At 49.6% G+C, this 15,283-nt stretch overlaps 1 protein-coding gene across 5 annotated transcripts in view; it reads left to right on the plus strand.

The window, feature by feature from the left end:
* Positions 1-15,283, plus strand: part of MEIOSIN (meiosis initiator) — a 39,889-nt gene that overhangs the window by 10,326 nt on the left and 14,280 nt on the right. For 3 of the 5 annotated variants that reach the window (XM_068249277.1, XM_068249279.1, XM_068249280.1), the window contains exons 5-8: positions 1,225-1,267; positions 3,926-4,023; positions 5,103-5,207; positions 5,287-5,333. In XM_068249277.1, the coding sequence (XP_068105378.1) occupies positions 1,225-1,267; positions 3,926-4,023; positions 5,103-5,207; positions 5,287-5,333 (293 nt within the window). The remainder of the gene's footprint in view (positions 1-1,224; positions 1,268-3,925; positions 4,024-5,102; positions 5,208-5,286; positions 5,334-15,283) is intronic. The other 2 variants (XM_068249278.1, XM_068249281.1) reach the window with 1 other exon arrangement.

Raw genomic sequence — 15,283 nt, forward strand, 5'->3', positions numbered from 1 at the left:
GGTGCAGGGAGTGTGTATATCTGCTGTGTGCAGGGAGTGTGTGCAGCCCTGGAGTGTGTACGGGGTGCAGGGAGTGTGTATATCTGCAGTGTGCAAAAAGTGTGTGCAGCCCTGGAGTGTGTACGGTGTGCAGGGAGTGTGTATATCTGCTGTGTGCAGGGAGTGTGTGTAGCCCTGGAGTGTGTACGGGGTGCAGGGATTTGTTTATATGGGGTGCAGGGAGTGTGTATATCTCTGGGGTGTGCACGGGATGCAGGGATGTGTGTGTGCACACTTAGGGTGCAGGGAGTGTGTGTAGCCCTGGAGTGTGTACGAGATGCAGGTATGTGTTTATACGGGGTGCAGGGAGTGTGTGTAGCCCTGGGGTGTGCACGGCATGCAGGGAGTTTGTGTGTGTGTACACTTGGGGTGCAGGGAGTGTGTATAGTCCAGGAGTGTGTACGTCCCGGGATGTGTGTGTGTGCGGTGCAGGTAGTGTGTGTAACCCTGGGGTGTGCATGGGATGCAGGGATGTGTGTGTGCACACCAGGGGTGCAGGGAGTGTATGTAGCCCTGGAGTGTGTACAGGACACAGGGTTGTGTGTGTGTGGCGTGCAGGGAGTGTGTGTATCCTTGGGGTGTGCATGGGATGCAGGGATGTGTGTGTGCACACCAGGGGTGCAGGGAGTGTATGTAGCCCTAGAGTGTGTACAGGACACAGGGTTGTGTGTGTGTGGCGTGCAGGGAGTGTGTGTATCCTTGGGGTGTGCATGGGATGCAGGGATGTGTGTGTGCACACCAGGGGTGCAGGGAGTGTATGTAGCCCTGGAGTGTGTACAGGACACAGGGTTGTGTGTGTGTGGCGTGCAGGGAGTGTGTGTATCCCTGGGGTGTACATGGGATGCAGGGAGTTCACAATCTAATCCCTGCCATAGTCATCTGTCTATGTATGTATTGTGTAGTGTGTGTATTATATTCTAGGGCCAATTTAGGGGAAAGCCTATTAATTTATTTGTATGTTTTGGGGATGTGGGAGGAAACCGTAGTGCCAGGAGGAAACCCACACAGACACAGGGAGAACATACAAATATGCGCAGATAGTGATATATGATGGATAAGCCATTAGCACTGTTACATGGTGATGAAGGTAAAGCTGGGTGACAGTGATGGCAGTGGTCTGTGGTGCAGTATATGCTTTCATCCCTTTCCCCGGAGTAACTCTTTAATATTCTCTCACTCTTGTAGCGTGTACAGAGTGGCTGGAGCTGGAAGTGGAGCCTGGAGTCAGGTAATGCCACACAGACATGTTACAGGTCTCTCATTTGGGGTGACGTTGGGAATCCGTGGGGGTGAAGGGTGGGCTTGAGTCACATGTATGTGGAATGACATTGACCACATATCTGATGGTTTCACGTTCCCTATACTGACTGCAGTATTGCTACTCCCACCTCCGCTGTGCAGACAGCTGGAAAGATGTGTGCCCTGTTTATATTTGAAAGTGGACCTGAACTCTTGCACAGGACAGAAAGAAAACAGAGAAATGCACCTTGTATGTATTTAGAGAGTTGAGCCTGTCTAATCCCCCCTCATCTGTGACTAATCACAACTGTAATTTGATCTTTCAGGTGTAGCAGCTCAGGAATCTCCTCTGCCAATGCAGAGTAGCTAATTTGTAAACACAGGATGTTAACCCTATGGCTGCTTCCATGAAAGCAGGAAGAAGACACACTGCAGATTTATTGTAGGATTTGTATCAGCTGTAACAAAGAACTGTTTTTTCTTTAAAGGTTATTATGCTGTTGCTTATCTTTTAGAGCAGAGAGGGCGTTCTGCATTCAGGTCTGCTTTGAAGAGACTCTGAAGCGAGTCTAAATTAATTTTTTTAACTTGTATTTATGTTAAGCACTATAAGCCCTGCTAAACCGCCGCTATCCCGCAGCAAAACGAGGGGTTTATACCCCCCAAATCCCCCCTGCAAAATCCACTACTTTCTTGGTCGTGGATTTTGCTGCCCGGGAGGCAGAGCTTTCAGCTGCAGCTCCGCCTCCATGTGCGTCAATTGCTGCGCAGATCTCCGCCTCTCCCCCGCCCCTCTCTGTAAAGGAAGATTGAGAGGGGCGGGGAAAGGCGGCGATCAGCGGGGATTGACGCGCTGAGAGGGAGAGCTACAGCCATAAGCTCTGCCTCTATGAAGAATCGCTCCCCGAACACAGCAGAGGGTTGGGGGGTATAAACCTCTTGTTTTGCCGCAGGATGGCGGCGGTTTAGCAGGGCTTATAGTGCTTAAAGAGACACTGAAGCGAAAAAAAAAATGATATAATGAATTGGTTGTGTACTATGAATAATTACTAGAAGATTAGCAGCAAATAAAATATTCTCATATTTTTATTTTCAGGTACATAGTGTGTTTTCTAACATTGCATCATTCTATATTATGTGCAGATTACACAACACTTAGCATTCAAAATGAGTCTTTCAGAGCAGTCTGTGAACTAATGACCTCTCATCTAGCAGATAAAAAGAAAACTGTTCACTTACAGTTGAGATAATAAAAGTCAGAAGACAGCCCTCTCCACGACTTTGAAAGTCGTAGAGATTAATGGCTTTTTTGCATAGAGATAACAACTGGAGTTTCTTAACTCTTCCTGTACTGGAAACAATTACACTGATGTATCTGATCTTAATGTTTTATTTCTTAGCTGTGCTACACATATAAATCATAATATCATCATTTTTTTTCGCTTCAGTGTCTCTTTAACATGGCTACAGGTTAAAAAAGTGAATAATGCTGGGCATACATGGCATCGAGGGGAGGCTTATCAATCGATTCTGATGGCTCAATTGATAATATACGACGTGTCCGGTCACCGCGGGGATCAACTCTGCGCTCGATCCCCGCGGGCGGACAATAGCAGTGAATCGAGCGGGAGATAAGCACCGGCGGGGACGAGCAGGAATCGATGAGCGGGGACGCGGCGGGGGTCGATCTGGCGGCTAATCGGCTGCCGTGATTGACCCGTGTATGCCCAGCATAAGACTTGCTTCAGAGTCTCTTTAAAGGACCACTACTGGGAAAAATGTTAAATTCATTTTTCCCTGATACGCTTTCCCTAAAATTAAGTCATCCACAAAAAAGTAAACCCTAGCAAGAATTTTGAGCATGCTCGAAGTATAAGCCCTACCCTGAAGATAAGCCCTAGCGGCAGTAAGGGGAAAAAGTATGGCATAATTACTGGAGCCGAGAAACACAAGTTGCCGTACTTCTTCCCCATAGTCTGAAACTCGGGGACACAGCGGCATGGAGCTGGGGATAAGAGGAGGATGCAGGGGGACATCTGAGGACACTGGGGACATCAGGAGGACATAGGGTTACGTGGGACACAGGAGTTTAGGGTACAGAGGGGGACACCAGGAGGACACTAAAGGTACAAGGGGGAAACAGGCACACAAAAGGTGGATCCAGCAGTGGAAGAGGCGGCACAGAGGGGAAGGCAGGACTCGCAGCACAGGAACTTGTGTGTTCTTAGAAATAAGACATCCCCCGAAAATAAGTCCTAGCACAACTTTTGGTGCAAAAATTAATATAAGACACTTGTCTTATTTTAGGGTAAACACGGGTACATACTGTATAAAATGTATGTTTCTTCCAGAGTAAAATGCACTATAAATGACTTTTCTCCTATGCTGCTGTCGCCTACAGCAGGTAGTAAATATCTGACAGATTTTAGACTAGCCCATCTCCTCATGGGGGAGTCTCAGGGTTTTATTTATTTTCAAAAGCACTTACGTACTGAATAGCAGTTGCGCAGCATTGCTGCCAAAATAGTGTTCAAGTAGGTTAGAAGGCCAGCGGCATGTGGCATCCAGCAGCCTCAAGTTATTGTGTATAACCTGTCTCCCCTTCTGGTGGTGTGATGATGTGATGTAATATATCTGTATCACCCAGGCAGAAGCTGGTCCGGTACTTGTCATCCTCATCTTCAGACAACGGTGATTTGGGTCCCTGGCTGGTCTCAGTATCTGGCACCCCTACATCGCCCCGGAGTGAGTATTCCCAAAGCTAATCTGAAAATATGCCTAAGGAAGGGGACTAGCTGCCCGAAAGCTTGCATTATGAAACTTTATTTTGTTTAGTTAGCAATTAATAATTAACGCCTTAACAATATCTTGCTTTTCCTAAGTGTATAATTCTCTTTGCCAACACATTAAGGAAACATTTTCTTTTGCTTTTTTTTCCAATGAGAGGCTCACATTGACATTTCTTTCTGTATATAGACAGGAAGTGAGGTCATCGCTGCAGTGTGGGCACACACAGAGCAGTATGCAGACAGGAAGTTAGGTCATCGCTGCAGTGTGGTTGCACACACACCAGTATACAGACAGGAAGTGAGGTAATCGATGCAGTGTGGACACAACCCGCAGTATACAGACAGGAAGTGAGGTCATCGCTGCAGAGTGGGGACACTCAGAATAGTATATAGACAGGAAGTGAGGTAAACGCTGCAGTGTGGACACACACCGCACAGTATACAGACAGGAAGTGAGGTAATCGCTACAGTGTGGATACGCCCACTGCATGATACAGACAGGAAGCGAGGTCTTCGCTGCAGTGTGGACGCACACAGCAGTATACAAACAGGAAGAGAGGTCAGCTCTGTGTTGTGGAGCCACACCACTGTATACATACAGGAAGTGAGGTTATCGCTGCAGAATGGACACACATAGAACAGTATACAGACAGGAAGTGAGGTAATGCCTGCAGTGTGGATACACCCACTGCATGATACAGACAGGAAATGAGGTAATCGCTGCAGTGTGGACACACACAGAACAGTATACAGACAGGAAGGGAGGTCTTCGCTGCAGTGTGGACACACACAGGCGCACACACACACACCAACCATACAGACATTTGCTAGCGATAGGTAGTATGTAATTAACATTTGACAGTGGTAAGCTAGGGAGTCTGTTGGATGGGCTGTTTGTCATATTGCCATGAACTCAGCGGAGGCTGACCCTTCACACTGCAGTTCACAGATGGAGTTTGTTATTTGCTATGGATTATGGAATGGATGGCAGGCAGTTCATTTGTGTATATTAACAATTCAATTATCCTACATTAGGCCCCTTTACTCCCAGTTCACTGGCAGCACCAATTGTTTGTGTCAGCCCATTGCTGCGGTCCTCCCCATTGGCTGAAGAATTGGATGATAGCTTAACACCTCCAGGTACAGGAGTACAGTGTATGTCTGGGGTGCAGGGGTAACATGGTGGACTGGTGGTCTAATCATGTGACTTTTCTCCTAGCAGCTCTTTTCCATGAGGTCCAGATTGAGTGCAGTTCTCCTACTCAGGTAATGGTCAGCACTGTGCCTTCCTGTGTGCCCCTCTGCCTTTGCTCTGGGACTTCCTGTGTGTCCGTCTGCCTTTGCTCTGGGACTTCCTGTGTGCCCCTCTGCCTTTGCTTTGGGACTTCCTGTATGCCCCTCTGCCTTTGCTCTGGGACTTCCAGTGTGTCCGTCTGCCTTTGCTCTGGGACTTCCTGTGTGTCCGTCTGCCTTTGCTCTGGAACTTCCTGTGCGTCCGTCTGCCTTTGCTCTGGGACTTCCTGTGTGTCCGTCTGCCTTTGCTCTGGAACTTCCTGTGCGTCCGTCTGCCTTTGCTCTGGGACTTCCTGTGTGTCCGTCTGCCTTTGCTCTGGGACTTCCTGTGTGTCCTTCTGCCTTTGCTCTGGGACTTCCTGTGTGCCCCTCTGCCTTTGCTCTGGGACTTCCTGTGTGTCTGTTTGCCTTTGCTCTGGGACTTCCTGTGTGTCCGTCTGCCTTTGCTCTGGGACTTCCTGTGTGTCCGTCTGCCTTTGCTCTTGGACTTCTTGTTTGTCCGTCTGCCTTTGCTCTGGGACTTCCTGTGTGCCCCTCTGCCTTTGCTCTGGGACTTCCTGTGTGTCCGTCTGCCTTTGCTCTGGGACTTCCTATGTGCCCCTTTGCCTTTGCTCTGGGACTTCCTGTGTGCCCCTTTGCCTTTGCTCTGGGACTTCCTGTGTGTCCGTCTGCCTTTGTTCTGGGACTTCCTGTGTGTCCGTCTGCCTTTGCTCTGGGACTTCCTGTGTGTCCTTCTGCCTTTGCTCTGGGACTTCCTGTGTGTCCGTCTGCCTTTGCTCTGGGACTTCCTGTGTGTCCGTCTGCCTTTGCTCTGGGACTTCCTGTGCGTCCGTCTGCCTTTGCTCTGGGACTTCCTGTGTGTCCGTCTGCCTTTGCTCTGGGACTTCCTGTGTGTCCTTCTGCCTTTGCTCTGGGACTTCCTGTGTGTCCGTCTGCCTTTGCTCTGGGACTTCCTGTGTGCCCCTCTGCCTTTGCTCTGGGACTTCCTGTGTGTCCTTCTGCCTTTGCTCTGGGACTTCCTGTGTGTCCTTCTGCCTTTGCTCTGGGACTTCCTGTGTGTCTGTCTGCCTTTGCTCTGGGACTTCCTGTGTGTCCTTCTGCCTTTGCTCTGGGACTTCCTGTGTCCGTCTGCCTTTGCTCTGGGACTTCCTGTGTGTCCGTCTGCCTTTGCCCCTAGAGTTCAACTAAAAACCTTTGGAGCCAGAGCTTTCTGTCATGCTGCCCTTACCCTGTGGAATGCCTTGCCAAATGTAATCAAGACAGCTCCAATCCTGGACACATTTAAATCAAAACTAAAAAGCCCCCTGTTTAGTCTGGTATTTATGATCACATCATTTTTCCCTGCACACATCACTGTTTACTGATCTGAGACAAGCTTATGTGCTTTGGGTTCCCAGGGAGAAAAGCACTTTACAAATTTTTTGTTGTTGTTGTTGCTCTGCGACTTTCTGTGGGTCCGCCTTCCTTTTGTGTGTCTGTCTACCTTTGCTCTGTGACTTTCTGTGGGTCCGTCTGCCTTTTGTGTGTCTGTCTTGCCTTTGCTCTGTGACTTTCTGTGGGTCCGTCTGCCTTCTGTGTGTCTGTCTGCCTTTGCTCTGTGACTTTCTGTGCATCAGTCTGCCTTCTGTGTGTCTGTCTGCCTTTGCTCTGTGACTTTCTGTGCATCAGTCTGCCTTCTGTGTGTCTGTCTTCCCTTTGCTCTGTGACTTTCTGTGTGTCCGTCTGCCTTTGCTCTTGGACTTCTTGTTTGTCCGTCTGCCTTTGCTCTGGGACTTCCTGTGTGCCCCTCTGCCTTTGCTCTGGGACTTCCTGTGTGTCCGTCTGCCTTTGCTCTGGGACTTCCTATGTGCCCCTTTGCCTTTGCTCTGGGACTTCCTGTGTGTCCGTCTGCCTTTGTTCTGGGACTTCCTGTGTGTCCGTCTGCCTTTGCTCTGGGACTTCCTGTGTGTCCTTCTGCCTTTGCTCTGGGACTTCCTGTGTGTCCGTCTGCCTTTGCTCTGGGACTTCCTGTGTGTCCGTCTGCCTTTGCTCTGGGACTTCCTGTGCGTCCGTCTGCCTTTGCTCTGGGACTTCCTGTGTGTCCGTCTGCCTTTGCTCTGGGACTTCCTGTGTGTCCTTCTGCCTTTGCTCTGGGACTTCCTGTGTGTCCGTCTGCCTTTGCTCTGGGACTTCCTGGGACTTCCTGTGTGTCCTTCTGCCTTTGCTCTGGGACTTCCTGTGTGTCCTTCTGCCTTTGCTCTGGGACTTCCTGTGTGTCTGTCTGCCTTTGCTCTGGGACTTCCTGTGTGTCCTTCTGCCTTTGCTCTGGGACTTCCTGTGTCCGTCTGCCTTTGCTCTGGGACTTCCTGTGTGTCCGTCTGCCTTTGCCCCTAGAGTTCAACTAAAAACCTTTGGAGCCAGAGCTTTCTGTCATGCTGCCCTTACCCTGTGGAATGCCTTGCCAAATGTAATCAAGACAGCTCCAATCCTGGACACATTTAAATCAAAACTAAAAAGCCCCCTGTTTAGTCTGGTATTTATGATCACATCATTTTTCCCTGCACACATCACTGTTTACTGATCTGAGACAAGCTTATGTGCTTTGGGTTCCCAGGGAGAAAAGCACTTTACAAATTTTTTGTTGTTGTTGTTGCTCTGCGACTTTCTGTGGGTCCGCCTTCCTTTTGTGTGTCTGTCTACCTTTGCTCTGTGACTTTCTGTGCATCAGTCTGCCTTCTGTGTGTCTGTCTTCCCTTTGCTCTGTGACTTTCTGTGTGTCCGTCTGCCTTCTGTGTGTCTGCCTGCCTTTGCTCTGTGACTTTCTGTGAGTCCGTCTGCCTTCTGTGTGTCTGTCTGCCTTTGCTCTGTGACTTTCTGTGAGTCCGTCTGCCTTCTGTGTGTCTGTCTTGCCTTTACACTGTGACTTTCTGTGGGTCCGTCTGCCTTCTGTGTGTCTGTCTTGCCTTTACACTGTGACTTTCTGTGGGTCCGTCTGCCTTCTGTGTGTCTGTCTGCCTTTGCTCTGTGACTTTCTGTGTGTCCGTCTGCCTTCTGTGTGTCTGTCTTCCTTTGCTCTGTGACTTTCTGTGTGTCCGTCTGCCTTCTGTGTGTCTGTCTGCCTTTGCTCTGTGACTTTCTGTGAGTCCGTCTGCCTTCTGTGTGTCTGTCTGCCTTTACACTGTGACTTTCTGTGGGTCCGTCTGCCTTCTGTGTGTCTGTCTGCCTTTGCTCTGTGACTTTCTGTGTGTCCGTCTGCCTTCTGTGTGTCTGTCTTCCTTTGCTCTGTGACTTTCTGTGTGTCCGTCTGCCTTCTGTGTGTCTGTCTGCCTTTGCTCTGTGACTTTCTGTGAGTCCGTCTGCCTTCTGTGTGTCTGTCTGCCTTTACACTGTGACTTTCTGTGGGTCCGTCTGCCTTCTGTGTGTCTGTCTTGCCTTTACACTGTGACTTTCTGTGGGTCCGTCTGCCTTCTGTGTGTCTGTCTTGCCTTTGCTCTGTGACTTTCTGTGGGTCCGTCTGCCTTCTGTGTGTCTGTCTTGCCTTTGCTCTGTGACTTTCTGTGGGTCCGTCTTCCTTTTGTGTGTCTGTCTGCCTTTGCTCTGTGACTTTCTGTGGGTCCGTCTGCCTTTTGTGTGTCTGTCTTGCCTTTGCTCTGTGACTTTCTGTGCATCCGTCTGCCTTCTGTGTGTCTGTCTGCCTTCTGTGTGTCTGTCTGCCTTTGCTCTGTGACTTTCTGTGCATCCGTCTGCCTTCTGTGTGTCTGTCTTGCCTTTTCTCTGTGACTTTCTGTGCATCCTTCTGCTTTCTGTGTGTCTTACTTGCCTTTGCTCTGTGACTTTCTGTGTGTCCATCTGCCTTCTGTGTGTCTGTCTGCCTTTGCTCTGTGACTTTCTGTGTGTCCATCTGCCTTCTGTGTGTCTGTCTGCCTTTGCTCTGTGACTTTCTGTGCATCCGTCTGCCTTCTGTGTGTCTGTCTGCCTTTGCTCTGTGACTTTCTGTGTGTCCATCTGCCTTCTGTGTGTCTGTCTGCCTTTGCTCTGTGACTTTCTGTGTGTCCATCTGCCTTCTGTGTGTCTGTCTGCCTTTGCTCTGTGACTTTCTGTGCATCCGTCTGCCTTCTGTGTGTCTGTCTGCCTTTGCTCTGTGACTTTCTGTGTGTCCATCTGCCTTCTGTGTGTCTGTCTGCCTTTGCTCTGTGACTTTCTGTGTGTCCATCTGCCTTCTGTGTGTCTGTCTGCCTTTGCTCTGTGACTTTCTGTGAGTCCATCTGCCTTCTGTGTGTCTGTCTGCCTTTGCTCTGTGACTTTCTGTGTGTCCATCTGCCTTCTGTGTGTCTGTCTACCTTTGCTCTGTGACTTTCTGTGTGTCCATCTGCCTTCTGTGTGTCTGTCTGCCTTTGCTCTGTGACTTTCTGTGTGTCCATCTGCCTTCTGTGTGTCTGTCTGCCTTTGCTCTGTGACTTTCTGTGTGTCCATCTGCCTTCTGTGTGTCTGTCTACCTTTGCTCTGTGACTTTCTGTGTGTACGGCTCATTTTAGTGTTAAAGGAAACCTGATGTGATAGTGATATGGAGGCTGCCATATTGGTTTCATTTTAAACAATGCAAGTTGCCTGGCTGTCCCGCTGATCCTGTGTCTCTAATACTTTTAGCCATAAACCCCAAACAAGCATGCAGCAGATCAGGTGCTCTGACTGAAGTTTGACTAGATTAGCCCATGTTTTAGGGTTGAGACTCAGACACTACTGATGCCTGAGGATCAACAGGATTGCCAGGCAACAGATATTGATTAACCTCCTTAGCGGTAACCCCGTGTGTGACACGGGGTAAGCCGCCGGAGGGTGCCGCTCAGGCCCTGCTGGGCCGATTTACTTAATTTTTTTTTTGCTGGACGCAGCTAGCACTTTGCTAGCTGCGCCAGCACCCCGATCGCCGCCGCCGCGCGCCCGATCGCCGCTATCCGGTGCGGCGCGCGGCCCCCCCCCCCAGACCCCGAGCGCTGCCTGGCCAATCAGTGCCAGGCAGCGCCGAGGGGTGGATCGGGTCTCCCAATGACGTCCCGACGTCGCTGACGTCGGTGACGTCATTCCGCCCCGTCGCCATGGCGACGGGGGAAGCCCTCCAGGAAATCCCGTTCCTGATCGCCTATCGCCGGAGGCGATCGGCGGGGCTGGGGGGATGCCGCTGAGCAGCGGCTATCATGTAGCGAGCCCTCGGCTCGCTACATGATTTAAAAAAAAAATAATTTAAAAAAAACTGCTGCGCTGCCCCCTGGCGATATTTTTCATACCGCCAAGGGGGTTAAAAGGAAATAAATATGGCAGCCTCCATATCACCCTCGGGCTCATTTCGCGGAAAAATCCCTACGATTTTTCTGCAATTTTAATGAAAGTGAATGGAAGCGTTTTTAAAAAACGCGAATCAATTGCAAAACGCTCAGAAAAGCGCTTCTAGTACTTCTAGTATGAATGGGCCCTGAGAACATGAAAAAGAGAAAGAATTGGCCCAACAGCACCATCTGCTGTTCAAAAAGTATATCACAATATTTTACTTATGAATCAATTAAATAGTAAGTTAAATTCCATTTAAAAACAGAAATGCATAATCTTCTTCCATATCTAATAAATAAAGCTGCAAGGCACGTAAGTAGATACGCAAATGGAACCCCTTTGATACTGAACCCGGGTTTAAAAAATGCTAAAGAGAGCAAAGTACAGATATGATAAATTAATGGAACTAGTGCGACAAAAGTGCTGTTGTGCAAAATTTAAAATAGTGCACAAACCACAATACATAAAGTGCAATGTTATGCAATGAATACGATCAAACTATAAAAAATTGCATAATTTTGTGACCAGATCAACGGAACAGCATACAGATGTACAGTAGTCATGGTAACTATGCGTAGCTACAAGGACGTAGCTACCTGTAATTGAAATTTACAGTAGATAGCGCTGCGGGGGGGGGGGGGGGGTTAACTTACCTATACCGCAGCCTATAGCCAATGCGTTTCACTTGCATTCCACGTAACGCCACTACTTTCTCCTTCAAACCCGGAAGGGGTAAGTAGTGGAGTTACATGTACAGTGAATGGAACGCATCGGCTATTGGTGGCAGCGTAGGTAAGTTAGCCCACCACAGGCAGCGCTATATAATTTAAATTTCGAATTATGAGTAGCTAGAATTATGAGTCTTTCTTCTTGGCTCTTCAGAGTGCACAGTGGGTGAAATATTTTCCCTTATTGAAGATACGCCTGGACATTGAGAATTTCTAAGCAGGGCTGTGGAGTTGGTTCAAAAATCCAACTCTAAATTCTCAGTTTATGAAACCACCGACTCCAGGTACCCAAAATTGCTCCGACTCCTCGACTTCGACTCCACAGCCCTGTTTCTAAGGGCAGGTGTCACGGAATAGCCGTGAGAAACGCAGGTGAATCTAGAGAATTCACAGTCGCTTTCCTGATCGCTCCCTGTCGGATCTGTGTAGTCAGGCAAGCGATCCGAAAATGACATTTTTGTGTTGTTTTAAATCCAGAGATCTGTTCCCCTGTGAGCCAAAGCAGTCCCCTCACCCCTCCGGAATGTCGCACGTGGCTGGACTCCCTGTGGGGCCCAGCTCATTCCCCCTACAGCAGATGTCTCCATGAAAAGGACCAGGAAACTGGCTCCACAGGGGGGCCATAGAAAGCCAGCCGATCCGGCACCGAGCATGGGCCATAAGGAAAGCATGGGTGATATGATTTCCTGTCGGCATACGAAAACCGTATGTCGCACAGCTATAAAATTCATATCGTCTTGTCCGGTAAAATCTGGCCATCGTGCTGATATGAAATTCCTTGGGATAGACCGTCCGGTTATCGAGATATGAATCTTCTCAGGAGCCTGACCCGCTGGCTTAGCCGTGTCTGATGTCATATTAATCTGTATTTTCCAACAAGTCTGAAGCTGTTACCCCCCTAAATGTAACATGTATGGTTCAGGAGTTACAGCAATTCATAAGTTTAGCTCTAAAATCTCTCAGAGGGAATGAACTGTCATTTGCTGGTAGCTCAGAGGGGGCTGGCACTGCCACACCCCCAAACCAGCTTCATCAAAAGCACAGAGCCAGCAGGCGGGCTGGAGTCCTCCACACTGAAACATCTTGCACTCATCAGATGCCAGCTTGAGGATATGCTGGCATCCACCTGGTCTGAACTCTGGACTTTGAAACCAAGGACTTTATGATTCTTCCCACAATAAGGACATCTTTCCAGGAACTAAGTATTTTTCTCCCTTCTTTTATTTTTCATACTGGCTATTACTGTTTTCATAATTGTTGATTTTCATAATTGTCTGTATATATTAATTATTTATATTGCGTGAATAAACGACTTTCTCCAAGTCATTCACTTTCCGCTACCCTGCTTATCAGCACACACAGAACTGATCCCGGGTCTCTGAAGATACGCTACTGTTTGTTTGTTGTTGGCTAGACAGAATATCGTGTGTTTAACCGTTTTATTCGCAGGATTAGTCAGTCAGTTAGTGGGCCCCACGGTCCCGTAGTAACCGCGGTGGTGGCAGTTTACTCTGAACCAGTAGGTGACGTTGTAATCACCCGTGTCTCACAGGCTCCCTTCTGAGTTGTCTGCGGCTAATTCTTAACGGTTCCTGCGCATTGACTGCGACCAGAGTTCGCACGATCTGTGCGCTGGCACCGTTTAGAAGGCTAAGTGCGGTCAGCCACAAGGGCTTCCTGTGACAGTGTTAGGCAGCGGGTGGGACCTGTGTTGTGCTGAAAGTATCTACGATAGCGCTAGCGCTATCGAGAAACGAACTAATTCGTTGGTGTAGCTGGAAGGCAATATATTTTTTATATATACAGAGAGACTGTGTAGCCAGTACCCCTTCCCCAAAGTTTTATTTTATTTGGCATGGAAATGTCCGGGAACTACCAGAACATGTGCCTAGCAGACCTGGAAAATCTTTGCGAAGAGAGGGGCATTGGCATCCTCCGCAAGACAAAACGGGACCTGATAGCAGACTTGTCCAGATGGGATGCCCAGCAACTGCGGGAGCCGGGAGTGTCCGCTGAGGTGGATACCAGCCCATCTGACAATCAAGGGGAACCAGAGGCTGAAGATCTTAGGCGTACAGAGGTTGAGCATCCTGCGGGCCCTGTTGCAACAGTTACGCCAGAGACTGTCAGTATGGACCCCAATCCCAGAGTTTCTGACATTACTCGCCCGGAACTGGCCAGTACTGGACTGTCCATGGGTGCTGACCCGGTAATGCAGCAGGCATTACAAAAGCTGATGGAGACTGACCTGGAAAAGTACATGCAGTACATGGAAGCACGAGAGGAACGGGAGCGCCAATCTGCAGAACGCAAAGCTGCTGCTGCTGCTGCTGAACGCCACGCGGAGAGGGATGCCGCAGAGGCGCGGGAGAGACGACAGCATGAGCTCAACATGGCAAAGGTGCAACAGGCCAGCCGGAGTTCACCGCCCAGCCTCCCTGCTGAAGGAGCTGCAGCACCCGTAAGTGCAAAATTTAAATTTGCTAATATTGAAAAAGACACTGACATTGACTTGTTTTTGCGGTCTTTTGAAAAAGCATGCCGTCAGTATCGTCTGTCCCAAGACCAGTGGGCCAGACATCTGACACCATTGCTGCGCTACAAAGCGCTTGATGCTTTCGCAGAATTGCCTGCGGAAAAGGATAATGATTATGCTGCTATAAAAGACGCTATCATTACTAAGTACCAGCTGACGCCAGAAGCCTATCGGAAAAAGTTTAGGGCCTGGCAGAAAAAGCCTTCTGATTCGTACCGAGATGTGGCCAGCAGCTTGCTCACCACACTCCGGCAGTGGACTCTAGGCCTCACCAAAGGGTCTTATGATGTCCTGGAGGACTTGATAGTCCTGGAACAATTTCTGAACATTTGCCCTGCTGATGTACGACAGTTTGTGTTAGAACGCAGGCCGGCTTCAGCCACTGTCGCTGCAGACCTTGCTGAGACTTTTGCAACTACCCGGGTGGCTGATACACGCAGAACTGTCCCATCCAGCTGGAGAGGAGGTCAGCCCAATACCTCGGCAGACCCTCCTGCCCCTGTGAGCCGTCCGCCACAGAGGCCACCCAGCGCAGCTGCTGCACCCAGGCCCGCAGCGCCTGGAGAGGTCACCTGTCACTACTGCCGCCAGCCCGGACACATGAAATTCGACTGTCCGGAGCGGAGACAGACACCACCAGCACCTGGATCATCTGCATCACCTGCACCTCACCCACAGCAGAGGCAGCCCGCCAGCGAACCACAGCCTGGATCATCCGATTTTGTCCTGTTTGCCCGCGGAAAGGAAATCCGCGACCGAACCGACCAGCAGCAACTTGTTAGAGTGAACGGCAAAGTTGTCACCGGATTTCGAGACACCGGAGCTGACATCACGTTAGTTCACTCACATCTTGTGCCAAAGGAGAGCATCAGCTCCAGCCGATCCCTTGCCCTTACTGGAGTAGAGGGCACCCTTTTCCACATAGCCCACGCCAGAGTGAAGCTGGATTGGGGAGTGGGAGGGGTCCACGAAAGGGTTGTTGGGGTTATGAAGGATCTCCCAGTCCCTGTGTTGCTGGGGACTGATTTGGGCAAGCTTGTGTCCTACTATGAACCTGCCACGACCGCCTTGTCGCTCACGGAAGGAGACGGACTCTCCACCCACCACCAGGTACTTTATACACTTGGGGGAGCACCAGGGGGAGGCGGGTTGAATGTGCCCAGTTCAAGGGTACCAGGTTCAATAGTGCCTGCTTCAAAGGCACCTGAGTTTGATGTACAGACTGTCTGCTGTGATGATGCTGTAACTGTACCTGAGTTTACTGTACAACCTGTCTGTAATGGAAAAATGTCTATACCTGTCAATGTCATTACTGCATGCAATGATGACTTGAGTAATGTCCGTCTGTGCCATTC

Source organism: Hyperolius riggenbachi, chromosome 8, assembly GCF_040937935.1.
Source record: "Hyperolius riggenbachi isolate aHypRig1 chromosome 8, aHypRig1.pri, whole genome shotgun sequence".
Classification (NCBI taxonomy): domain Eukaryota; kingdom Metazoa; phylum Chordata; class Amphibia; order Anura; family Hyperoliidae; genus Hyperolius; species Hyperolius riggenbachi.